This window comes from Podarcis cretensis, assembly GCF_951804945.1.
Source record: "Podarcis cretensis genome assembly, chromosome: 3".
Taxonomy (NCBI): Eukaryota; Metazoa; Chordata; class Lepidosauria; order Squamata; family Lacertidae; genus Podarcis; species Podarcis cretensis.
In genome coordinates this window covers 86,840,218-86,867,459 of record NC_137172.1, presented here as the reverse complement: position 1 = coordinate 86,867,459, position 27,242 = coordinate 86,840,218, and the positions used below count along the sequence as shown (strand labels likewise).

The following is a 27,242-nucleotide window of genomic DNA, read 5'->3' as shown; positions in this document are numbered from 1 at the left end:
GTCTGTTGTGTCAGCCACACATTCACTTTAGATATCCATTCCAGCACCCGAAGAATCACCATCGGCCATCTTGAATACAGAAGCTGAACGAGGCTGAGCATATAGCGATTATAGAGAAGAAGAGTCACCAGTCATGTGTGTGCTACAACACAGGTGTCCCTTCCAAAAAAGCAAAACCTACGGTTATTACTAATGGCAGCCTTCATGTTAGGATCTGTAGTTGCATGGTAGCACACAAAACACACCAACCAAAATGCCCGCACTGTTTATTACACTGAAAGTTGCAAAATACAACACAGCTGACAAGACGTCATTATCACATTTCATTGCAAATTAAAATGTATGTAAAGCTGGCTAACAAAAGTAACCTGTCATTTCTCAGAAATGAAGTCAGCTGGGCTCCACTGGAGCAGCGTGTGGGAGGTGTATCAGGTTTCCCTTTGGGTTGGTGGAAGGAACACCAAAGTGTGTCCCCCCCCTTTGGATTGCTTTACACCTGGAATGATCCAAAAGAGGACCATTTAGCCTGTTGTGTCCTAGTACTCTATATCGAGGCCAAAGTCTCAGCTGCCTAGCCCACCATGTCATTCCCATGCACAACTGCACATTCAGTGCTATGGAAGTCCACATTTCCATCGTACAAGGTCAGAATTATGTCCCAGTGTGGATTCAATGGCACTTACGCTTAGTGTGTAGACATGAAACCTCAGCTCTACTTCTGGAGGCTGTCCTCTGACCAGGGTGTGGTGTGGCTTTCCAAACCACAGCAGTAGTGGAGAAACCCCAATGCTGCTCTTCAATAATTTTTGGGTTTTTTAAAAATAAAAAAATCAGCACAGGTACGGGAAGAATCCCAAAACCTATTCTAAAAAGTTTTTTCTTCTTCTTCCTTGTATCTCTTAGGTGGTTCTGTGCATGGATATTCCCTCCATTTCCAGTTTGATATGCTAGCTTCAAATATGAAGTTAGGGAGATATCTTCTGAAAAAGAAGGTGCAATGCAACGTGGGCCAACCCCTTACTAGTATCCTGGATCTCATTGTGACAAAATAAGCTGACACAGGCCTTATCTGCAATGTGAACTGACAGACGTCAACGACTGGCCGAGGGCTGTAGGATTCTGAATCAGTTACATGGGCACACCCAATCCCTGAAGAGAGCCTATGCAGACACACTCTTAGTTTAACCTTCAGGTTTATTCATTCAGAAACCTAATAGTCAATTCGGCTGCAATCTTGTACTCACTTACCTGGGAACAAGTCCCACTGAAGCCCCAGGGGGACTTCCAAGTATATATGCACAGGATTGCATTGGTACATATTTTGCAACCAACTTTTAGTATGATCCTGCTGCCACTTGGTCTTATTCTGCCTGGATAATTGTGGTTTGTTGCTCAAAATGAGAATTAGGACAGTGAGAGGAAAAAAGGAGGGGAAAGAGAAACCGTTCCTTCAAATCGACATCATTGCTGAATTTCTCCATATAGTAAGACTTTGGGCTTATTTTTCTCCATGATGTAGCAGTGTTTGTGCTTCACAGGTCTGGTGAAACCACACAGCACAGGGAACATGGGAAGAGCCTGCTGGATTTGGCCTCCTTCCCATCTAGGCCCAGCATCCTGTTCTCATGGTGGCCAACCTGATGACTATGGGAAGTTCAAAAGCAAGGCATGAGCAGAGAGGTAGGCCCTCCAAATGTTGTTGCACTCCAGCTCCCATCAGCCCCAGACAGTGGTGGAGGAGGATGGGGGTTGTAGCCCAGCTACATCTGGAAAGCTAGAGGTTCTCCATTCCTGTCACAGTGGACACATGCTCACAAATACATACTTTAAGAGGGCACAAGGATTAATTCCCTGTTTTTAATTTCCATTACTTGGATTAATCATACAAGATAAATAAATACAGCTAAAACCAGCAATAATTCTAACAACCCTTACCTAAAATTACCTTAACTAACAAAATCTCATCTTTTTCTGTGTTACACCCCCCTCCAACTAATATTTAATTCAGGCACGTTTTTAAAAAGTTGATACACTGATTAGAATGTATCACAGGTATCTGACACCAATCAATTGTGCAAGACTGGATCCCACATTCTTCTTACAGAATAAGCATATTGAAATGTGAAATATTTTCCAGCTGCAACAAGTAAGGGTCACAATAGACTTTGCAGATGTCATGTGAAAGGCGTTCCAGGTCACATGATTGCAATGTGTGGCGGTGATTAACCCCAGGGTTCCTTCAGTTCCTATGCACGTGGTAGCCATTGAGTGCCCAGTCTTGAACTTCTCCACTGCTGAATAATGCAAAGAAGATGGCTCCAAATAAGTTAATGCCAGCGGCGATATAGAAGACAGTCTGCCATTCTCCCACAGTATTCTGGCAAAGGGGCAGAAATAAGGAGATAAATCAGTGCATTACTGTAACAGAACCATGATCAGGAATAAACTGAATGGCAGGAAAAGGAGAATGTGTGGAGCAGATAATTTGTATTAAAAAGATGGCTGCATTCAGATGTTGCATTCCTGATCCTTTAAACCCATTGTTTGCCTAAGGTTGTGGAACCCATGGACTTACAGATATTGCTGGACCTCAACTAGCATGGCCAAAAGTTAGCGGTGATGGAAGCTGTAGCCCAACAACATATGGAGAACTTCAGGTTTCCCATCCCTGGTTTGGAGGATTGGGTTTGCAAGGACTGCTCAAGCCACAGTTTATTGGTATAGATGTCATGGCCAACTATGGGTTGAGGAAACCAGAAGACTTCTGTTAAGGCTTGAAATAAAGAGAACACTTGAACTCTCTGCTCTTTCCTGGTCAACCTGAGCACTGTTTAGAGACTGGATCTATGTAGCCAATACAATTATTTATTCAAAACATGGCATATTTTGTTCAGCTCAGTATGACTTGTGCTAAACGGGATTCAATTAGGGGTGTAACTCTTAATCTGTATAAACTACACTCAAGAGTTTAGTGAGAGTTCTAAACTGAAGTTTCCACCAGCAGTGGAATAAAGTGTATAAAGAACTTTGAGAAGTTGCTCAAAGTTTGCAACTCTTGCTATTAAATAACATTTCAGTATAACAACCTGTCTTGTGAATACATGAAAACTTGAGAACCTCAACTTACAGGAGGTCCATTGCCAGAGGAGATTTGAGCTGCACTCTAACACACACCCCAGTTTTAAAATCCTGAGGAATCAGTGTCAACCCAACACCAGTTTATCAGGCTCAAGGGTGCCTATCACTTAATAAAACTGATGGGGCTAAAAATGCAGCTGTTCTGTGCTAGGATGTTTTTCTTCAAGGGTCCCAGTTAAATTCACACAGTGGAACCATGAAGCTTTACTCCCCCCCCCCCGCTTTTCCTTCTTTCCAGGTTGTCCTCATTTTGTTTTATATATGCTTGAAAAGGCTTAAAGAACTTGTTTTGATGAATGGGAGGGTTACTATGGCACAGCTCACAAAGCAACGGACAAGAACATATGGGTTATTAAAATAAAAATTGATATTAGTACAGAGAGTCTCAGAAAAGAGATTAATTTTCTCTGCCGCATGACATATGGCTGCAGTTTTATATCAATAAACATGGTATGAGAGAGAAAGTATAAAACAACCTTCTTTGGTCTTGTTTAAAAATAACAAGAAAAAACCCATCGCCAATAATGACACATGAGACAATCAAATCTTTAACCTTTAAAAGAAGAAAATGGGGGGGAAAGACCAAGAATGACTTACACTATGAGTTAGGCTTTTAGCAACAAGTGGTCCCACCATTCCTGGGATAGTGCCAAATGAATTTGTAATTCCAAGGAGGATGCCAGCATATCTAAGAAAATAAGAAGAAAACAATCAGCTAGTCCCCAATGCCCTAGTGCCTTGAACTTCTTTCTGGTACTCAGGAACAATGGTAGGATTTTCATTCCCTTGCAACACACACATATATTATATAAAACTAGACATGTATGGGGTGGGGAGATATTCTCAGCACAAGCTCAAATGTTTTGGCACTCCTAACATACTGAAACAAGACACCCCAGAAGGAATTTCACACATGATTCATCCACTTGTCCAGAGTGGATTAGGAGACATGCACAAACTTCTCAATGAAGTATTTATGAGGGAAATAAAACCCAAGTGCTAAGTCACCCTCATACTTGGCTTTAGCACAGGGATTCACAGTGGGCAGGCAAGTGGCCGCTCTCTAAGCCCTTGTGTGGATACACTTTGCATAAGGGCAGCGCAATCTGGGAGGAACTGTAACTTTGCGACTTGCTTTCCTCTAATTTTATTTAAACACATACTGTATCTATTTTGGCTTTTGCATCTTAAATTTCAAAAAGCAATTCACAAACTAGAAGCATTAAAAAAAATAAATCTGTAAAACAACACAATTCTTAACAAACCACCAACCAGGCTAAAAAAGGTGTAAAGTTCAAAAAACTGGAAGGCAGAAAACAGGAGCTCATTCTAACTGGCATGTTAGAAATGCCATGACAAAATGTGCCTTGTGGGCTTCCCTGTCTGGTAATGTGAGGGAAAGGCAAAATGATACTCCAAGAAAGGATGCCTGGGGCAAGGCCAAAGCTCCCTGGTGGAACACACACTCTGCAGGTTCCAAGTTCAGTTCAGGACATCCCCAGGTAGCGTTGGGGAAGACTGAAACCCCAACTGAAACCCCAAAGAACCATTGCACAGCTTCAGTATATTAATTACATACTCGTTGAATAAAGAAGCTGGCATTTATATGACCTTTGCTAACTTGGAACTGCTTAAACATTAATGACTTTATGAAGATGAATGCCATAGAGGAAAAGCCTCACAGGATAGATGAGTATATTATAAAGATCCATAAATCCCTTAGTGGTATAGCTCCCCTCCCAAAAATATATATCTAAGCATTGCAATGGCATTGATATCCACTTTGAAAATGATGTCTATAGTACATCTGTGTCCCACAGGAGCTATTCCCCATTACCTAAGTGTCAACCTATGCAAGTACCTCTAACTATACCTTCAACAAGTAAATATCATGTGCTACAGAAACGCTGGTGGGTGGATGAGGGGAAGAAGGCAGAAAATATCAACAGCAGATTACACGCTGCAACCCTTTGCATTTCTACGCAGAGGTCAGCCCAACTGAAGCCCTCTTCAGGCATTCTCTAGTCATTTTAATTAAACACACAAGTGGGAGGTGGGTACAGGGAGGTGAGCATTTTAGTTCTGCTCTCCCTTTCCACCACCCCCACTGCTGTTCCAATTGCCCTCCACAAGAGACAGGCAGTCTTCTGAAGCAGGGAACATGTTGTATACCTGGAGGCTCCCTGCACATTTTAGAAGCCTGGAAGATCAGGATTCTATAGGATTTACTTCCAGAGTTAAGCGTGCATTGGTAGGATTTCAACTTAAGGGTGCCACACAAAGGAGTTGAATTAACCCAAATCAGTGACTGAAGAAAAACGCAGACAAGTACTGTAGTTATTTAATTCACTGTTTCAGGGAATGCACACTCAATCATGAATACTTACGATGGTGCAATATCGAGGTGGTTGATGCTGTATCCAGATGTAGAAAACCCCCCTAGTGTTGTGGATATGGTTACAAATGCAACAGCCATTTCATAATCGCAGCCTATGAATCCAGCTGCTACAAGGAAAACCGCAGGTCCAATCATTCCTTAATAAAAACAAATCAGAAACCTTACCTTCATGGGAACTCAAATTTTGTTTATTCTTTGTGCAATATTGCAGTGACTTTTTATTAAAAAAAAAATACTGGTGGTTCTCAGCTCTTGATCTATAAACAAAACAACAGTCCTTTGCTGATCCCTGGGCAAGACTGCCTAAGGCAACCAGTGGGTGGGGTCCCTGCCATAATATGATTGCAAGGGAATGAGAAGGTGAGCACATGCTCCTTGGAATTCACAAGATGGAGCAGAAATTTGCCCTGTATCCCAGGGGTCAGCAAACTTTTTTAGCAGGGGGCCGGTCCACTGTCCCTCAGACCTTGTGGGGGGCGGGACTATATTTTTTGGGGGAAATGAATGAATTCCTATGCCCCACAAATAACCCAGAGATGCATTTTAAATAAAAGGGCATAATCTACTCATGTAAAAACACGCTGATACCCGGACCATCTGCGGGCTGGATTTAGAAGGCGATTGGGCCGGATCCGGCCCCTGGGCCTTAGTTTGTCTACCCATGCTGTATCCTAGGTAAAGGTAAAGGGGCCCCTGACCATTAGGTCTAGTGGTGGCCAACTCTGGGGTTGCGGCGCTCATCTTGCTTTATTGGTCGAGGGAGCCGGCGTACAGCTTCCGGGTCATGTGGCCAGCATGACTAAGCCGCTTCTGGCGAACCAGAGCAGCACACGGAGACACCGTTTACCTTCCCACCGGAGCAGTACCTATTTATCTACTTGCACTTTGACATGCTTTCGAACTGCTAGGTTGGCTGGAGCATGGACCGAGTAACGGGAGCTCACCCCGTTGCGGGGATTCGAACCGCCGACCTTCTGATCGGCAAGTCCTAGGCTCTGTGGTTTAACCCACGTCCCATGCTGTATCCTAACCACGTCTAAAGAGCCTGTTGCACCAAGGCACAGGAAAGCAAACAGTTTAGAGATGCAGGAGCACCTGGAAACTCAGAAGCTGTAAGGGATAGATGAAAAAAGAGGTAGTGGGCCTGGGGGAGTGCAACGTTGAAGGCACACAATGGTGGAAGAAGACACTTGTTAAGGGTGTAGGAGTTCCTACTGACACAAGAAGTGCAATTGATCAGTGACAAGAGCAAATGCTCTGCATGTGAATGTTTAGAGCCTGACATCTCCAGTTAGAAGGAATTCTGAAGCAGAACTAGGATAACTCTTCTGGAGCAGACAAAGCTGGGCTCGATGGACTAACATACAAGGCAGTTTCATGCATTCATAGGGATTAATACAGGATCGGTTCAAGACATGCAGCATTGCTCTCAAGCGTATTGCACATGCTGAATGAATGCATTCAATCCCCAGGAAAGAGATTATTGCAGTGGCACTCAGAGCCTAGAATCTGTCCCGAGATCCACATTACTGCAAAATGTCCCAGAGTAACATTATGAAATTATTTTGTCTGGCCTACTGTAATGCTACAAGATGGGTGGAAAGTAAGCAGCCTAAGTGAGAAATAAGCAACTACTTTTGCATGGAACTTTTAAAGCAGAATCTAGTTTCAAGCTAGCTAAGAAATGTTTTATTCTCTGTGTCTTTTCTGCTGCTGTCTTATGGTCTGACCATCATTACTTTTTGATAAAAAACTGAAAATAAAGAGAGGGAAGGCCCAGCAATTATTCTACATTGTGCTGCCACCTAGTGAACAAACTATATCACTACACTGGTACCTCTGGGTGCGAACGGGATCCGTTCCGGAGCCCCGTTCACATCATGAGCAGAACGCAACCCGCGTCTGCGCGGGTCGCGATTTGCTGCGTCTGCGCATGCAAGTGACGCCATTCTGAGCGTCTGAACATGCATGAGCGGCGAAACCCGGAAGTAACCTGTTTCGTTACTTCTGGGTCACTGCAGGATGCAACCTGAAAATATTTAACCCGAAGCGACTTTAACCTGAGACATGACTGTATTCAATTTGGAGATGCATGCTTTTGCCTGAGCTATTTTATCCATGACAAAATCGAAGCTATTGCTACTTTAGATGTTCATTAAAACCAACAAACCTGTTGTAGTTGCTTATTTAATAACCCAACTGGGTAATAGAAAAGTCACTAGAATATGGGAAATATCAAACACATCCCGTTCTGATCAAGACTTATCGTTTTATATTACGATGAAATAGTGAAGGGCATTTTTGCACAGGACAGGATGGGGAAAGAACAGAGCAGAAGAACCGTTGATTAAAATATCTGCATTTTAAATCATTATTTTTTGTGACCTTATCTTAGCTTCAGTTTATATAATTGCCATTTCAGGTTGCTTCGAGAGCTTATTCAGAAGTCATTGGCACATGGAAAGGGCAAGCAAGAACATGGAGGATGGACTGAGATGGCACAGCTCAGTAGTGGAACGCCTACTTCAAAAGCAATTCTCCCAAGTTCAGATCCCTGCCATCTCCGGGGTGTGTGTGTGGGGCGGGGGGCGGTGCTGAGAAGCGCATGGTAAGACACTGCCAATCAGTGTAGACAATACTGAGCTAGATGATGTAACAAGGGGCTGACTCAGTGTTGGTTTATTTCAGAGAAGAGACCAAGCCAGAATGGATGCTTAGCAGCTTTATTGGAAACAAGAAAAGCAGCATGACTCACTGCCTCATTTGGACACAGGGCCACCTATAGCGGGAACAGAAGTATAACAGTTAACTCTCCATTACGCTCAGTTAAGGCTCCTTCCTATGAACCTACAACCAACCAGTAAGGGATAAGGAACAAGGGCCCTGTCCAAAGCTATTAACATCTGGTCGAATGCTGGTTTCATCTCTCAGCTGTTAGAAGCATTGCCCAAGTGTGTCCAGGCACCTGTTTTCTCCAAAAGCCCAAGGGCACACAAAGAGCATCTCATCAAAGTTATTCTTTGGCTTTCCTTGCCACAAAACCCTGGGAGCACCAGCTAGGAAGTGCCTGACCCTTTCACAGCCACTATGCATACCCAGCCAGGGATGCTTACCATATATTGAGAGCAAAAGCAGCAAAAGTGAAGTGTTTATAAAGTTCTTAGTAGGCCACCATACAAGGCTGAGTTGAGGAGCTGCATTTGGTATTATGGAACACAAGTTGCGCAGGAATGCTCTTGTTACTACTGGGAATATAAGCGTATCGAAAATGCACCTGCCAGAAAGAATCCGGCAGAAGAATTGCAGCTTTCTTTACAACAGGAAAGAATTTAAAACTGAGGGAGGGGGCTTTATTGAAGCAGGTAAAAACATTGTACAAGCTTGACAAAACCCCATTTAAACTACAAGCCAAATTGAAAACAAGTACATTCTTTCCTTACCTATCAGAGTAAATGTTTTGCGAACACATACGGTGGGCATGTTTTGCTTTTCCCGCAAATAATCAGCGAATTGACCAGATAGAATGATACAAATCCAGCAGCCAAAATAAGGCAGTGCAGATAAAAATCCATTCTGTACGGAAAAAGAAAACCAGATTTAGGATGGGATGGGGACACCCTTTTTGTGCATATATTTATTCATTTTCAAGATGAATATCTAAGTAAAGAATAATAAAAATAAATGTCTTCAGCAGTACAAATGGGGTTGGGGACAGCTATTTAAAAGCTGTTTTGTACTGTCTGAAACAGCTGTTTTGTTGTAGTGTTTAATGGAGACTGTACTATAAGATAACCAGTGAACATAATTGACAAGTCACACATTTTATGATAAAGGAAACTGACTTCCTTTCTCAGGATATGGCAAAGTGATAAATTCTTGCAAGCTACAGTGGAAACACATCCTGAGTTATGAGACACGAGTATCTGGTTTAACAATAGCAGCTTTCCACCTATTTTCAGAGAAACACCAGAGGTTAACAGCCAAGTTAAAGGAGAAGACATCTGCCTGGTTTGAGGCTGGAGTGGCAGCTAGAACTGCTTGTCAGTCATCTTGGCTTAGATTCTTTTTACAGTGGGCGGGAACTGCAACAGCCATGTTTAGGCAAGGTGGCTCATTGTGGAAAAAAGAGTCTGAGAAACCCTTCAAGTAAGCAAAAGGACAGAGCCAATGTTATGCCTCCAGATGTTTGCAGACTCCAACTCCCATCAGCCCCAGCTAGTGTGGCCAATGGTCCAGGATGATGGGAGCTGTCATCCAATATTTGGAGGGGAACCAAGTTGGCTTTCTTTGTTATATATATCAAAACCAATTCTATTTCCACTGAGGTAAACTGCAAAGCACTGGTATCAGATCAATCTGATTTAAAAGGAGATGCTTAAAGGGCTGGTTCACACTACAGGGATTTCTCCATTTAATTATGCACCTTGCAGACAAAAGCTAGCGTGCTTTAGGCAGTCAACAGCCAACTCTGTAACTGAAATTTCTGGAAAATTTTACCCAAAGGGTGTGATTACTGTTGAAGATCCACTGATGTTCTGCATAGCATCTGTGTCTGTCACTCACTCACTCACTCACTCACTCACTCACTCAGGGGGCATGTTTATAAATCAGCAGACCCACCAAAGGGGATTCAGACTCTGACTTGGAGGGAAGCCATCCCAGTCAGCAACTCTGCTCAAGGTTAAGGAACCCAGCTTGATGCTGCACCCAGCAGACTGGGCGACTTATCCGAAGGTTCTCCCAAGAACAGCAGCAGAATGTTCCAGGAGGAAAAGGAACAAGGAGCCAGAGAAACAGCTTCAATTCCTTCCTCCTGGGAAAAAGAACCCTCTGATGCACATTCGTTTGTCACAGGTGTTCATTCTCAGAGAGCCTGTTAAATGTGCAGCCAGCAGAACAAAAAATTGCAATTGCTCTGAAGGAATTTACATAGCAACCTTTAGAACTGAACCACAAGGTAAAGGAGTTGGCTAGGCTGCTCTTCACAGCTGCTTCAACCTAATTTTAGCAAATGCTCTTGAATGAGCAGCACATTTTTAATTAAGCCGTTAACCTTAAAATGCAAAACAGGGAACTGTGATGGCACCGTAATGTGAGAGATAGAGGGAGAGAGAGAGACAGAAAAAAGGACAATTCTCTCTCCTCTCACAGTAAATTGATTTTTAAGTTGCACGTTCAAATTTCATTATGCTCACTAAAAAGTGGCTGGAGTTTTAAGAGCTGCACTTCCAGAAGTAATATTGCTGGTTAAATTATTTATGGACTGCAGGGGGTAGGGAAGTGTTGGATACCCAAAGCCTCCCCTTCTCTCACTAGAATGGATTTCCCAGGAAAAACACAAACACGTGGCCTTGTGTTCCTGTGACAGGTGACAAAGATGCCATTTGATATTCTTGTTCCTAAAATCTCTCAGCACTGCCAGATGCTCCACATACAGAGCTGACTTCAAGGCCACATACTGAATACCAGTGTGTGGTATAAGCCATGAACCAGCGATTTGGGATCGCATTCCCACTCAGCCAAGAGGCTAACAGAGAAAACCTATGCATGTCTACTCAGAAGCAAGTCACATTAGACTCCATGGGACTATTGTACTATATTTTTCGCCCTATAGGACGCACTTTTTCCCCTCCAAAAATGAACGGGAAATGTGTGTGCGTCCTATGGGGCGAATGCAGGCTCCTTGGCTTCAGTGATAGCAACGCGAAGCCTGTGCTCCGGAGGCTTTGCGTTGCTTTCGCTGAAGCCAGTAGAGTCTGCTCTTTGAGGCTGGTGGTGGGGAAAAGCAGCGCTTCCCCCCACCGCCAGCCCCACAAGCTGGGGGGGCAGTGGGAAGGCATGCGATGCCTTAGCGCTGCTCCCCGACCCGGCTTTGAGGCTGGCGGTGGGGGAAAGCAGTGCTTCCCCCCAGCGGATTGGGAGGCAGCGGGAAGGTTCGCGACGCCTTCCCGCTACTCCAACCTGGTTTGGAGGCTGTCGGTGGGGGAAAGCAGCGCTTCCCCCCATCGCCAGCCCCAGAGGATCGGGGGGCAGCGGGAAGGTATGCGACGCCTTCCTGCTACTCTCCGACCCGGCTTTGAGGCTGGCGGTGGGGGAAAGCAGTGCCAGCCCCAGCGCCAGCCCCACAAGCTGGGTCGAAAAGCCCGCAGGAGCCGCGCAGGCTTTAAAGAGCACATCGCTCTTGGGGGCTTTTTAACCAGGAGGGAGAAGGGACTGACTGGCTGAGTCAGTCCCTTCTCCCTCCTGTGGGCTTTTGCGGGAGGTGGGGGAATTCCGCCACCTCCCGCAAAAGCAGGAAGAAGGTCTTGGAGCAGCACACAGGCTGCTTGCAGCCTGTACGCTGCTCCCAGAGCTGTGGGGGGTGTGCCATATTTTTTTCCTTGATTTCCCCCCCTGAAAACTAGGTGCACCCTATGGGCCGGTGTGCCCTATAGGGCGAAAAATACGGTATTTTAATATTCTGTAGGAACTTCCCTGAGTGGCTGGGGAAACCTAGCCAGATGGGCGGGGTATAAATAAGAAATTATTATTATTATTATTATTAATTATTATTATTACTTGCATGCGAGTAGACCTATTTAGGGTTGTGCTGTAATTGAATGACCCTGTGCAGTCCGTACCTCACGGTCAGGAGGCTATTTCTGTAGCTTCGCCCCACTGGGTGCTTAGGTTCTGACTGTCTTTGTAATTCCTACTGAAAGCCAAGTTTATGATCTAGCCTAGGTCACTTCAGGGTAAGTTTTGTAACTGGAGAACACAGTGTATCTTACCTCCTGTACATCAAACCTCAGAATTTCCTTCATGTAAGTAGGCAATAGGGTAAGGAGTGTGTAGAAAGTCCAGTTATAAGAAAAGTGTGCTACGACGATAGCCCAGAGTGGAAGTGACGTCAGTATGGCTCCCCAAGGGATGGATTTCTGAGTAGAAAGCTAAAGAGAAGGAATTCAATTCACATAGATGCTCTTTAAAAAAAAATTGAATCACACTTCTTAAAACTTCAAAGAAGATTTTTTCTAAAGAGCTTGTTCCTGCCAGTCTGCACTCTTAAGCATAATGGTAGATCCCTTAATCCCAATGCTTAAGGTTATCAGGAACAAGCTATGGGATTCATGTTCCTCCTTGAGTCCCTTACCTGCTGCATGCAGGTACACCCACACTCAACCACAGTTGGTGCACAGCATGGGTGAACTTCTGTTTAACATTAGGAGGACAAAACATTTGTCTGAGTGGTGACTTTTCAGTGATTCTGCTGCTGGGCACTCTTGTTCCCCTTCTCACCCAAATGTTCTTTTTAGCTGGCTTTTTCATCTGCTGGAACCACCTCTTTTTTTATGTGTTTACAGTTGCAACTGTTCTAATTATAATTGCATGTTTTATTGATGTGTCCCGCCTCGGGACCTTACGGCGAAGGACGGATAATAACTCTTATAAAACAACAAAATGTTACTGAGCTTTAAAAGCATTTTTCAAGGACCTCTTTGTCCTTTAAATACAATAGTGGGTGCATATTACCCCAGTACGTCAATAGAAATGAGGAAAAGCTTGACCAAAAAGTACACACCTGATCTGTAAGGGAGGAGAGAATGTATTCCTTTTCTGCATGAGAAATTCTCTTGTGTGTTTCTGGTGTGTCGCTAACTATCAACATCCAGAAGATGAACCACAGCACACCTAGGGCACCTTAAAGGGAAAACCACAACACTTATGGTCAAGGAAATGGCAGCCATGAGACTTTAAATTTGCAAGCACTGCTACAATCCACCAGGGTGGCACTGTGTTGCTCTCGCTTGGCTTCCCAATACCTCACATTACTGCCCCTTACCAGGAGGGAGAGGGGCAGGGGGCAAGACAGTGGGCAGCTCAGCACACGGAGGGCATGGCGGCAGAGCCAATCTGACACTCCTTTACCCCCCTCTCTCCTCTCGGCAAGTTATAGTGATGTTTGGTGCTGGGAAACTTGGGAGAACAGGACTGCCCCACCCACAGTGCCTCGCCAGCTGCTATTGCAGATCACCTGCAGATCACCGTGAAATGTCCCTCAAGCCAGAGCTACTTGTGGATCCCACAGGCATAACCAGCCACTCCCACCTCCAAAGGTAAATGAAAGAGATTGTTCCAACATAACAAATGTGTGTGTGCGTATCCAGAGGACCACTTAAATGTGAAGCCATGTGTACCAATTGCCATTGTCTGCTAGGTAAAGGTAAAGGGACCCCTGACCATTACGTCCAGTCATAGCCAACTCTGGGGTTGCAGCGCTCATCTCACTTTACTGTCTGAAGGAGCTGGCCTACAGCTTCCGGGTTATGTGGCCAGCATGACTAAGCCGCTTCTGGCGAACCAGAGCAGTGCACGGAAACAGCGTTTACCTTCCCACTGGAGTGGTACCTATTTATCTACTTGCACTTTGACGTGCTTTCAAACTGCTAGGTTGGCAGGAGATGGGACCGAGCAATGGGAGCTCACCCCGTCGCAGGGATTCGAACTGCCGATCTTCTGATCAGCAAGTCCTAGGTTCTGTGGTTTAACCCACAGCGCCACCTGCGCTAAGGATACATCATATGCATAAAAACTTCTAGATCTGTCAGCTTCCTGTAGCTAAAGAAGGCATAGATGAGGTGACCATGGGTGTGATACGAAACAAAATTAATCAGAGGTGTTTTGCACAGTGGGACTATTTAAGCGAGAGAATTGGGTTGCTGAAAACGAACGAACTCTCCCATAGACAGGAATTCTCTTAGTGGGCAGTCTCTAGATCACATTTCTTGACACACATGCATATATAAGCTTAACAGAAAAATGTCATCAGATCATGACATTCCCCAGGGTGTGACAGGCAAAATAGCTGGGGAAGTATTTTAGGCATTTATTTACAATGATCAGGCACAAAGTGTTCTAGAAATACACATGAAAATCTTTACAATGACACAGGAGGACTGAAAAACAATCTTCCAGCTGTATTTGTTTTTTAAATTGTCCTTAGGATTTGGGGTATCTTAATTGTACCTATGACAAATTGGAGTACCACTGGATTCTCCTGAACCATATTTAAAAGTTATATATAATTATTAAAAAGATGGAGGGGAGGCGGGAGAGGAAAGAGAGTAACCTAATTCACATCTTAATACTGGTGATTAGTTGTATGGGGGGGGGTTGAGAAAGTTTGTTCATTGCTATTTTCTTTTGTATATTTTAAAATGAATAATTAAAAAAAAAATACAATCTTTACTCAACTGAATGGCATTTACAGTGAAAACACTTACCAAATATGTAGAACACATAAATCCAATTCATATAAAAACAGATCAAGCCAGACAATGGAAGAGACACAACGGTTCCTAGCTGTGCACCTAGAAATTAAAGTTTTATTTTAAAATAATAATCACTTTATTATTTTTACCCCGCCCATCTGGCTAGGTTGTCCCAGCCACCCAGTCTGTCCAAGTACATAGACTTCTCAAGGATTGAAAATGCTAGGCTTTGAATACACCTAGGTTAGGGATAAACATGGTTTAGTGGCAAGGCATGCACAGCAATGAACCATGCTTAATGGGTAGCTGCAGGAGTATGGGGGTGGGAGCAGAAATGGAATGCATAATCCTGTGGCCTGTTCCCAACCGTTATACCAAAGTTAAAAGAGATTAGTGCTGCATCTTCATTGGCTAGACTTGAGCATTTTATAAAGCATCTCACCTGCATATGAAATACTAAGAAGTTTACTGCGTTCCAGTGGAGGAGCCCAACAGGACCACATGGCATGCATGGCAGGGAAGGTGACACCCTGGAAAACACATTTGTTTATAGTACAGCATATCTTTCAAGAGTAAAATGATTTGGCCAAGATTCACTTCAATAAAACATCTCCAACGTAGCCTGGAGAAAGTACCAGTTGCATTAGTACGAAGCTATTTTCTGAACAAAACGCACATAGCTCCTGGGCAATTAAGCAGAACTAATTCCTTGCCTGCTTCAATTCTTCAGCTGAATATGCTTTGTGGACATAACAATTATGCTGAACTTTTGGTTTCTGCATAGAAACAGCAGCACAAATATTTTGAAGTGGTGGTTTTCGCTCAGTTTGGATTATTAAATGCCAACATGCATAGGAGGCCGGACAGCATGGCAGGGAAGAGACCTCATTCTGCAGACAGACCAGGTTAAAAAACAAGAACCAGACTCCCCTAAATTAAACCAGAAATCTAATAAAAACTATGTGAACTTTGAATAAAAATGTTCATGAACAATTAAGTTTCAAAGAGGTCACAAGCACATTAAAGCATCATATTAAACCCAGGGAGCTAAGGGAAGGACTGGATTTATGTTGCAATTCTGCAAGAGCACAGAATGTGGCAAGGGGTGGAGAATTCAGCTTCCTGAAAATATTCTTTTCCGCATTTCCTCCCTTTTTAACGAAGCTGTCCTATGAAGTTCTTTGCCTCTCACAAAGAAATAAAAACAGAAATAAAAACAACAAAAATCGCAGAGTAAATTATGTATAGTCAGAGAAATTAGGGAAAACTGCTCAACTTGCATAATTTATACAGTTGCAGGATTCAGGCTTTTGGTGCAAAATTTGGAATGCCCACACAAAGATTTTATTTTTTAACCCAGCCTATACACAACTGTTTAAGGGAGCATGCAGCAGACATTTTACATAACAAAATTTCAGTTAAGTGCCAGGTCCACCCATCTTGGCACAACTTCCTACTTCCTTCCCCTCTATTCAAGCTCTGCAGATGCCATTTGATCAGTTCCACAGCCACAGAGGAACGGCATATCTTTCATATCAGCTCCTCAAGTAGCTCTTAATATACCATTTCTCATTAACGTGGTGCTCTATGATCTTAACAATATGCTTGTCCTCACAATGAAGTCATAGAAGACATGCTCATTTTAAGGTGGGTGTAAGGAAAACTGGGAATGAGGAAGGAACCCTCAATTCTCAGATTCATGCCCATCTGTCTATCTGCTGGAAAAAAATAGAAGAGCACACAAGAGGCCAGTGGAACTATAACTGAAGCGGCAGCAATGGAAAACTCAAGTAAGAAAAGTGCTATTAAGAACACGAGCAGAGCCCAGCTAGATCAGACGAAGGTCCGCATCTAGTCCAGCACCCTATTTGCAAAGTGCCCAACCAGATCCCTATGGAGTGGTTGATCCCAACTTAGTGACTTCCAGGTGTTTTGGACTCCATTCACATCTGGGCACTGCCTGGCTAGAGCTGGGATTGACTGGAGTTGGAGACATGCAGCATCTGGAAGATGCCAAGCTGGAAGAGACTGACCTAATGTAATTTATCAACATTACAGGGGATTGTTAATGTACTTACAAAGTAATTGTTTTGAAACTCTTAACAGCAACAGCAATTAAAGGGGGCGGAGAAGGAGAGATTACCTCACCCAGGCCTTCCAAAGCTCTGACAGCTATGAGGTACCCGACACCCAAATCTGCTGCCAAAGGTGTGAACAAGGTGAAAATGGCAGTGCCCAGGATGCCAAACCCCAACAGCTTCTTTCCGCCAAACTGGCGGGCAAGATATCCACCAGGAACCTGCGTAATGATGTAGCCATAGAAGAAGGAACCAAGGATCCAGCCTTGAGTATTTGCATCCCATGGATACTTTTTCCCCTGAAAGGGAGGGAGAGAAAAAGACATGAAGGTCTGGTTTCCACCCCGCCACTTGCATCACAGGAAGATACAACAAAGGACTGCATGCTCCCCATCCAGCAACACTGCACACCTATCAGTGACATACATTGATAACTGCAGAGTGGCTTACAAGCTATATTTTCCACATGCCCGCCATGGACAAGGGGAAGTATGTGCTCATTTTTCATGGGACGCATGGAAAGAACTCCCTATGTACATCCAAAGAGTGACCACATTGTTGGGGTTTTTTCAGATCAATGACATTAAAATATACATAGCTGGTAAATATCCTGCTAATTGTTTTCATTCTGTCAACCAGGCTCCTAAAGCAAGCAAAGCCCAGTCACAGTGTCATAAAAAATAATCACATATCAACAGATTTCAAAGCCTTCTCCTCTTCTTTTCTTTATTTAATGTATGAACCACCACACTTGACAGACTTACAAACTTTAAACAACTATAGGCTGTACAATAAGTTTTTTTAAAAAAACACCACCCAAATTTACCTCATTTACATTATTGTGGTAGAGTCCAGGTTGGCCTGTACTATGTACAACATTGGAAGCTGCCCTACGACAAGTCAAACCATTGGTCTATCTAGGTCATTATCGTCTATACTGGCTGACAGCATTTCTCTAGGGTTGTCAGGGCATTATCCTAGGTTCCAGGGTGTTATCTTTTTATTTTCAGAACAGTAGCATCCATCACATCACACCACACAGGAAGGGAGTGATTCTGCTGTGTATGTGTGATTCTGGAGGCAGAATGGAGGCAGCAAAAATCTATAAAGGGATTTGATGAGGACTGAATGTTACTTGCCTTAAACAAACGCACTCCTACAAGAATTACTGTAAGGTAGGGTAGCCGTATTTTGAAAAGTGAAATTCTGGACACAAAAGTTAAGCCTTGGGGGGGGGGGCAAAGATGTTTTTAAGCTATTTTCAAGAAAATTCACCAAAACCTACACTTCTGACAAGGGTTGCCACATGTCTGGATTTTCCTGGACATTATAGCGATTTCCACCCAGACGCACACCGATTCCAGTGGCCAAATCCCAGCAATTTCCAGGAAATTCCAGATGTATAGCAACCCTGGGTAAGGAGTCAGAGTTCAGATTGATTGATGCAGATAAAATAGTGGCATCATCTGAGCAGAATCTCTGATAGGAAGAACTTCAAAGGCTATTTGAAGGGACAGATCATGCAAAAGAATGCTGAGAGATAAGATATAGTCCTCTGAGCATAACTGCTTTTGAAGATCCCTTGGATAATTTCACAAGGGGGTGCTGATTTAAAGTTCTGCATAATCCTTTGCATGTTTATTCAGAACGTAGGAGTATGATTTCAATGGGTCTTACCAAATGAGGCTTAGTCCAAGGTAAGGCTGAAATCCTATACCTACCTAACTGGGAGTAAGACCTATTAAAAATACAGTGGTGCCTCGCAAGATGAAATTAATCCGTTCCGTGAGGCTCTTCGTATAGCGGTTTTTTTGTCTTGCGAAGCAAGCCCATTGACAGTTTAGCGGATTAGCGCTATTAGCGGTTTAGCGGCCTTTAGCGGATCAGCTGATAAGCGGCTTATCAGCGGATCAGCTGATAAGCGGCTTAGGGCTTAGGAAAAGGGGGGGAAAGGGGAAAACCCCCGCAGGAACTCGCAAGACATTTTCGTCTTGCGAAGCAAGCCCATAGGGAAATTTGTTTTGCGAAGCGCCTCCAAAACGGAAAACCCTTTCGTCTAGTGGGTTTTCTGTCTTGCGAGGCGTTCGTCTTGCGGGGCACCACTGTACCTGGATTTACTTCTGAGTAAATGCCTCAGATTACACTGCAAGAGTATTTAGGTTGTGCCCACTGTTACGTCATACTCTTTGAAATTAGTAGAGTAGGCTCATTGTGGACACCGTCCATTTGGTTTACTCTAAGTAGAACTTAGTTGGATACAACCCTGTATTCACCCCCATCAATACTGGCATTCCGCCAGCTCTTGAAGAGATAATAATTTAATACACATACCCTTTAAGACAGTTCACATTCTCAAAAGTAGATCTGGTAAAACTTACCGTAGTGTTACGAGGAACAACTGGGGTAGAAGAATGTTCTTTGCACACATTTGAAGAAGTATTTTTGGTCAAGCTTGCATTTGATTCTACCATGTCCACCAGGGCAACACTTAAATTGACACGAAGTGCATATAAGAGAAAGAATCCCAAGAAGGCCCAGACCGCTAAGCTGAGGCGAGCAGAGCAGCATATTGGCGCTAAAAGAAAAAGTGATGCACATTAAAAAGTGTTAATGTAAAAAAAAAAAAAAAAAAAAAAAAATCCCCACAACTCTGGCTAGCAACTATCTTTAACTGAAACAAAGGCAGAAGGGCCAGAAGTCTTGGCTTTGCCCCCAGACTCATTCTCACATAAGCCAAAATGCAGACAATGGACTAATTGGGGGACACACTACCAAAACCATCCAGCGTGGACTGAGAATATTCAGTAGCCACAAAATGTTGAGTTGTCAGGTCACATCCACACTATACATTTACAGTATGTTGTTTTATGCCACTGCAACAATTATGGTTTGGCCCAAAGAATCCTGGGAACTCTAATTTGTTAAAGGTGCTGGGAATTGTTACAAGACTCCTATCCCCTCTCACAGAACTACAATTCTCAAGAGTTCACTGAGAAGCAGGATTGATCCATTGACTCCATGGTGTGGATGTGCTCTCCTGAAACTGTAGCCCAGGGATGGGAAAACATTTTGGCCTGGGTGGACGGCAGCTTGGTCACCGCATTTCCCCCAGGTAAGTGTTGGTGAAGCAGCACCAAGCAAGATCAAACACTCTGCTCACCAGTTGATGGGCCAATCTGCTCTATGCAGGGGTCTGCTTCACCAGTGTGTTCTCTGCAGGGGATGTGCTGATGAAGCAGCCCCCAGAAAATTTGAACACCACCCATCAGGAGATGTCACCCACTGACAGGGAAATGGCCTTGTGGACCAAGGCTGGCCTGCACGTCACAAGGGTCTCCACCCATTTTAGACTTTAACTCCCATCAACCCCCCAAAACTGGAGGGCACAAATTTGGTAAAGGCTGATTTACAATAATCATTGCTTATCTGTTAATTCACAAGCAGGAGAGTATATGTTTATGTATTGTTCAATTATTTCAGTTAGAATAAACATGAACTTTAACCATTTGCTAAAGGGATGTAATCTTTCATAAGATCACATGGTTGATTTATTTATGTAGCCTTATTAGGCACTTCAAGCCTTTACCAAGAAACTCTAAGCTATTGGACACATCTGGTATGGCAAAATGTGCCTGAGAAACAGAAGACGATATCCCTCTAAGTCATACTCAGAGTAGACCCACTGAAATCAATGACCATAAATTACTAAAGTTATGGCTCTACTCTGAGTATGACTTAGTGGTGCATTACCCACAATAGTTTCTTAGCTCTGCTAAGGAATCTCAAATGACCGACCCCCAAAAGCTTGCAGCTATGGCCTGAAGGCATGTCATAAGTAATTATGCCATTTTTTTTATAAACTGTGGTGAGCAAACCATATATGGAGGAGGATTGACCAGTGCCCCATTCTCAGCTGTTGTTAGATTCCAACTCCCATTAGTCCCAGCCAACATGGCCAACAACATCTAAAGGGCCACAGTTTCCATATCCCTAGTACAAAGGAATGAAAATAGTGGGGTAAGACGCTCAAGCAAATGACAAGAGAAGTGCGCTCAGTACATGCTCACTCATGGATACAACATACATACAAACATGTAAAGCAAAGTGTGCATTCTGGCAGCTACTCAAGAGTGCCCACTACCCCAAATCCAACCCTAAAGGGGAAACAAAACTCACACCCCAGTATTATGTCCACGTGTCTTAGCATATACTTTTCAGTCATGAAATGCAAATAAACCACAACATGTTCACCAAAATCTCACTTTAAATATACAAAAAATATTACTCATATTTGCTTCGCTGCATGATTATTATACTGTGGAAAAGATTGTGTGATTCTCCCCCCCCCAACATCTTTTTAAAAAAATATAACACGCCACAACACAACTTCAGGTCCACAAGGCACAATACTGTATTAAATTCTTACCATTAACATCCCTGGGAGCTACTTCTTTCACAACCAACCTTGTTTTCGAAGACATTTCCCTCTAATTTCCTAGTTACTGTTGTGCTGGATCATCAAAATGCTCCCATGATCTGAACGGAAAGCTCCTGCAACATTTTTAGTTTGAGGAAGTTGCCCTGAATATTTATTACTGCAAATGAGGCACAGTAGACGTGGCATGGCAAGTTTATTATCTTGCTGTTCTAGTACCCAACGTTAAACAGCAAAGGAGCCTTCACTGGTGTTAATAACATCCTTAGTCTTCTGCCTTTCTGCAAGACCACCTTAAGCTATTGTTGCTTTCACAAACCACTTCTGGCTTTCTTCCAGATCAACCTCTGCCTGGTAGATGTGGAATATCCTGTTCTGCAGCTCTGCTTCCCTCAGCAACCCGCCTTTTGCCATTCATGTCACATCACACTGCTCTCAGTCAATAGCCTCTCTCTAACCCCACTGCCATGTAAACACTAAATGCCAAATTCTGTATTTCAGCCATTGCCATTCGATTTCTTACTTAACTATACACACAGTATTTTTGAATTGAATGTTTAGCATCAAATTCATTTATTTACCTTTCTCAGCTGTTAGTGCAAGTTTACTACTTAGGAAACACCACTTTCAACCAACTTTTACTTGTTCCCTGTCCCCCAAGCAAATGAAAACAGGGCTGTACAGATGCAGAGTAGGGGAGAAGAATAGGAAATCCCTTGCTGCTGAGAAAACCATCTTGGTTTTTGGAGGGAGTGGGAATAGGTGTGCTGCTTTAATCTCTCACCATTAAAAAAAACAAACAGGTCTGGATGTACACTGTGACAAGTATTTGGGTCTTCGACATGATCTCTGACAACTTCCTATCAAACATGGGGAAGTAAAACTGACAATGCTGTGCTGGGCAGGGAGCAACACACAACCTTAAATTTCAACATGATCAGCCATTGCCTTTTTAAACCCATGTTTTATGGAAGGATAAACGAACACCACTGTGACTGAGCGTCATATGGTGGGATCACAGATCCTTACAATAATGGTTTTTAATTATTTATTTATACGGATAGCTTCCTTATCACTTTGCTACATTTTTTCTTCTGTGCTGTTTCCTTGTCTAATAACAGACTGTCCTGTTTAGGTGTTGTTGTTTCTTTAAAGGATATTTTATGCAATTGTATAACACTTATGCCACAAGTGCACGCAATTGCAAAAGGAAACCAGTTTTAAGATTTCCAATGTGAACATCTAGTGGCAAGTAGAAATGGACAAAGGCAGCTGACTGAAAGGGATTAAGAGCTATCTTGTTTGATTGGATCAAAGTCCAGCATTCTGTTTCCATCCTGATGTCTCTGGAAGCGCAGAAATAAGGCAGGAAGCCAGGTTAGGAACTACGTTGCAACCTGATCAATAAATCATGCGAGTTTTAGTTAAATGATCAATCAACTCAATTTTGCAGAATTTCTGAAGCAACATTCATTCATTCATTTTATTAAACGGTCACAGACCAGATTAACTCGTACAGCTAGTCAGCGAAGCATCACATCGGAAAAAACAAAGGACAATTTCAGTACAGATTAGGCCATAACAGCAATTTAAAATTAGACAGCATGAATAAAATTAAGTATTTGCCTTCGCCTGCATGTTGACATTGGAAAGCTCTTGTTTCCTGCGCCTAATAGCGGCTACACAAAATTTAGCAACATTGCTCGTGATTTCAGGAACCTTATCTTCTACCAAGGCTCTCATACATTGGAGTTCTGGCTCATTTTTAAGCTTTTGTAGAACTGGGACAATAAAGGTCAGGCGTTGATCCTCGTAATAACTGCAGTGCAGCAGTACATGCAAACTTGTTTCCACTGAAGCAACATTGTTTGCTTGGCTTTTTTGTAAAAAAAAGAATGCACATGTGTTTCCTAGTAGGCATCAACTTGTAAGAAGCATCCAGCCCTCTTGTGTGAGAAAAGGAAGAATACCTCTTTTAACAAGATTTTATATGCATTTGTGTTGAAAAGAATATATATTTAAATTTTGCTGCCCAATTAATTTTCAGTTTATTAAACATTTTAAACAGATAAATAAATTAAACAAAGCAGCCCTAGATATGGCCATTCTCTTGTATCTAGTAACTGGATGTATACTGTCTCTCAAGATGCTAGTTCACGTACCTGCATGTACTGTTTTCTAAGTTTTATCGTTAGGAACATGTCCTTCTCTTCAAATCACTGTAAATAGATCTATACAAACAGCACTTGCGCTAAGGTTCCAGGTGATTTTTCACGATAAATACTGCTGGTCAGAAATGAATAAACACCAAGAGGAAGTTTAATCTATGGGACAGAGCTTTCGGCTTGGTTCCAGGGCCAATCCTGGCTCCTCAAAGAATGGACTGGGTGAGTTTGGATAAGTCATGAGCTCAGTTGGGCCAGCAGGAGAGACACAACGGCAGTATTTGCATGTTTTTGTAGTTTGTTCCTGGCTTAGTGGTTTGAGCAAAACAAACCAAGGTCCCCAGTTTGTATGCAACTCTAAACCAAGGTTTGTGCTTTGTTCCTGCCATGGGCTGGTAGGAAGGAACCAAGCAGACACAGTTTGCTAAATACACCACTGGAGGAGGTGGGAATGAGCTCCACTAATTATATTTTTCAAGCAAAATGCAAAAGAGATTATAGGAGGCAGAACATTTATTACAATCTGATGTTTTATTATTTAATTATTTTTGCAAACTATTTTGCTGCTTTACTACTGTGCAGATGTTATTTTCAGTGCCGCGAAAGCAAGTCCCCATGCCGTGCCGGTTTAGCGCAGCGTGTGGGGACTCGCCAAGTGGGCGGCTCGGGGGCCGGTTAAACGACTCCCGTGGGCCGCTTGTGGCCCAAGGCCCTTAAGTTGCCGACCCCTGCTCTGATATAACACACTGGCCCTGTAGTGAAATGCAACCATGTAGATAAGGACTTGCCCAGTACTTTGCATCTGCATAGCTTATGGTCTCTCTTCCTCACCCCCCCCCCTTGGAAGTGCCTGTTAAAATGTTTATACAACTTTTTTGCAAAGCGTTTACCTCCCCCTTTTCTTTGGATCAGAAACCAGCCCTAGCTTTTCAGAGGTTGCTTACATCTTTGAAAAAGCCCCCCCCCCCAATTCATTAAGAGAGCTTAGTATGGACTTTTAGTGCCCAGGGTAACAACACAATCTGATACACGTCTACTCAGAAGTAAGTTCTATTGAGTTCACTGGGGCTTACTTCTGAGGAGATATGTATAGGACTATGCTCAGTCTAAAACAACTTGCAGCATTCTTCCTCTTCACTTACCAAATATTTGCTCATATTCATTGAGACACCACTTTGTCACCTCAGCTATTGTACTGTCTTGTAATTGGGTCACAGTATTCAACCTAGTATGGTAGCATTTTAGTTTCTTCTGCTGATAATGAATAACTTGCATCAATTAAATAAAATATGATAGATCAGACCAAGTATTTGCATGGTTTACATGGCCGCATTTCCCCCCTACTCACAGTAAATTGTATATTTTGGCATTTTGGGGTTACAGAATTTTGGCTTTCCAATTTGCAGTAAATTAAGTGCTCTGCAAATAGTCAAACCCTTCTCTTTTCCTTATTTACTATGGTTAAACCTGGAAATGATGCACACAGCGATATAAACATACACGCTGGAGTTTAAAGTGTATCTTAGGCTCATGCAAGGTGCTTGTGTTAGCCTTGATTTTTTTTAAAAAAATTCCTTTTAATTCCTTATTACAATTGACAGTTGAAACTCCCCTCAGTTTTGTCATACAGCATAAGACAATCCTCCATAGCAACTAGTCCATAAGGTAAAGGGACCCCTGACCACGCCACCCGCATCCCAAACTAGTCCCTACACAACACTTAACTGATATGCCAAGACATTTTGTTTTCTGGCCAAACCATTCTATTTCTAGCGATCTCTAGGATGCTCTGATAAGAGCAACAACTTAGTAAAACAAAACAAGACTTACTGCCTTTTGTCTTGCAAGCTCTACTGTCAATCAGCACAAAATTCCTGCATTGATAGCATGCACACTATCTAATCAGGGACCACACCATTATTTACAAACCAACAATGCTGAAAGACATCACACGCAACAATTGCACATGTGTGGATGGTGCTTAATCCATTTATTTATTAAAAATATTTTTTCACCACCATTCAGTGGAGCTTTGCTGCACGGTTTAAGCATAAGGAAGCAACAACCAAACACATGTGTAGGATCATGACATGCTTGTGTGTGACCATCCTGTTCATCAACACCTAAAGAAAAGTTTCTCACGTGTGCAGGCACGTGTCTTCTATAAGGGAAATCTATAACATGCAAGCGCTTGTATTTAAAACATGTTTCTTAAGAATGAAGACCCACTGACTTCAACTGCACTACTTCCTAGGCAGTGTACCCAGGCAGCAGTTATGTGCTTAACCGAGAGAAATTATTACAGCATCGTAACAGATTTAATGGAGCATAAATTTTTTAGATTAGATCCCATTTAGGGGAGGGTCAATAGCTATGCTTGCAGAAGGACTTGAGTTCAATCTCTGGCATCTCCAGCTTAAAAACTCAAGTAGCAGATAAGAGAAAACCTACAACCTTGGATACAATACTGGGCAAAATGATATAATGCAGCTTCTTATGTTCGCATCAGATGCATTAAGCATTATCCTTATTTGGTATGCACACAAAGGAATAAGGGGGCAAATTGTAAACAGTGGACTCAAAAGGTCACGACAACTACAGTGGTACCTCGGGTTACATACGCTTCAAGTTACAGACTCCGCTAATCCAGAAATAGTACCTCGGGTTAAGAACTTTGCTTCAGGATGAGAACAGAAATTGTGCTCCGGCGGCGTGGCAGCAGCAGGAGGTCCCATTAGCTAAAGTGGTGCTTCAGGTTAAGAACAGTTTCATGTTAAGAATGGACCTCCGGAACGAATTAAGTTCTTAACCCGAGGTACCACTGTATATGATAAGCCTGCCCAATCATTCACAACAACCAGTCTGCAATTTCAAGATCTCTGCTCTGGGCTACTATCTGTAGTTTTTTTTAAAAAAAAGTTGTTAAACAACTTTATGTTTCATTATGTTTTTATATTTTGTGGAAGCTGCCCACAGTGGCTAGGGCAACTCAGTCAGATGTATGCATTATTACTACTACTGTGTGGTTGTAAATTGCCTTAACACTTCATAAACTCTTTGAACCCACACTGTGAGGTTTCTCCCTCGACATCTGCGTATGCATGTGTGTAGCTGGCAAGTGAAGGCAACTGTTCACACAAATGCAACGTAGCCCAGGAAAGTATAATAAACCCGTTAGCTTTCACGGTGCCACAAGACCTCTCCCCGCGTTTGCTGTCGCCGACCACCCCTCTGAAGCTGGTCGCCGTGATACTCGGTGATACTCATGGCGACAGACGGCTGTCCTGGGAAGTTAGCACCGAAATGGAACTTCCTTCCGAATAAAGGGGGACAATGCTGCGTTTGCTAGCTACTGGCAAACCTGCACAGGACCGGGACTGTTAAGACACCTCTCCACAGGATACTGGAGACGGTGGAGGCGCCCCCACAGAAACGTCCCTCTCCCGCCAACCCGCCTACACCCCACAGCTCCTCAAAGCGAGGGGAACTGGCTGCTGGAGACAAAAAGAGGGCGGGAGGTTCACGACTGAGTTGTGCGCTGGGGGGTAAGCAGTCCCTCCAGCCGCTGCTCTCACCCGCCTTGCCAGTGGGCTGGGCTTCTCGCAGCAGGAGCGGGGTACGGTCCTCTTCTTCCTCCGCCTCTTCGGGTTCCGGGGTCTGCATGCTCCCCTTCAGGGCAAAAGCAAACGCGAAACCAGGGCTCCCTAAACGAACCCAGCCCGGCTGTCGGCGGCTTCCCACCAAAGTCAGCTGCCAGAAAAGCCTAGGCAAGCAGCA

General features: G+C 43.3%; 1 protein-coding gene across 4 annotated transcripts; it reads right to left on the bottom strand.

Annotated features, from left to right (window-relative positions):
• Nucleotides 1-249: 249 nt before the first annotated feature.
• Nucleotides 250-27,242, bottom strand: SLC17A5 (solute carrier family 17 member 5). Of its 4 annotated transcripts, none has more exons than XM_079970497.1 (11): nucleotides 26,990-27,242; nucleotides 19,244-19,440; nucleotides 16,931-17,164; nucleotides 15,230-15,317; nucleotides 14,800-14,886; nucleotides 13,098-13,216; nucleotides 12,307-12,465; nucleotides 8,977-9,109; nucleotides 5,526-5,673; nucleotides 3,736-3,826; nucleotides 250-2,377 (listed from the first exon to the last, which is right to left on the bottom strand). In XM_079970497.1, the coding sequence occupies exons 1-11, from the start codon at nucleotides 27,126-27,128 to the stop codon at nucleotides 2,240-2,242; spliced, it is 1,533 nt and encodes a 510-aa protein (XP_079826623.1). In that variant the 5' UTR covers nucleotides 27,129-27,242; the 3' UTR covers nucleotides 250-2,239. The 4 variants fall into 4 exon arrangements, with proteins under 4 accessions (XP_079826623.1, XP_079826624.1, XP_079826625.1 ...); XM_079970498.1 differs by having other exon boundaries at nucleotides 27,041-27,241; XM_079970499.1 differs by lacking the exon at nucleotides 26,990-27,242 and adding an exon at nucleotides 21,292-21,886.

Excerpts from the sequence above, each read along its gene's own strand:
- SLC17A5 (XM_079970497.1), bottom strand. The coding sequence starts at position 27,128 with ATGCAGACCCCGGAACCCGAAGAGGCGGAGGAAGAAGAGGACCGTACC. Across the intron at positions 13,217-14,799 it reads TTATGTGTTCTACATATTTG|GTGCCCTAGGTGTGCTGTGG; the intron begins GTAAGTGTTTTC and ends TTTCCCTTTAAG. Across the intron at positions 3,827-5,525 it reads CACCTCGATATTGCACCATC|ATATGCTGGCATCCTCCTTG; the intron begins GTAAGTATTCAT and ends TTATTTTCTTAG.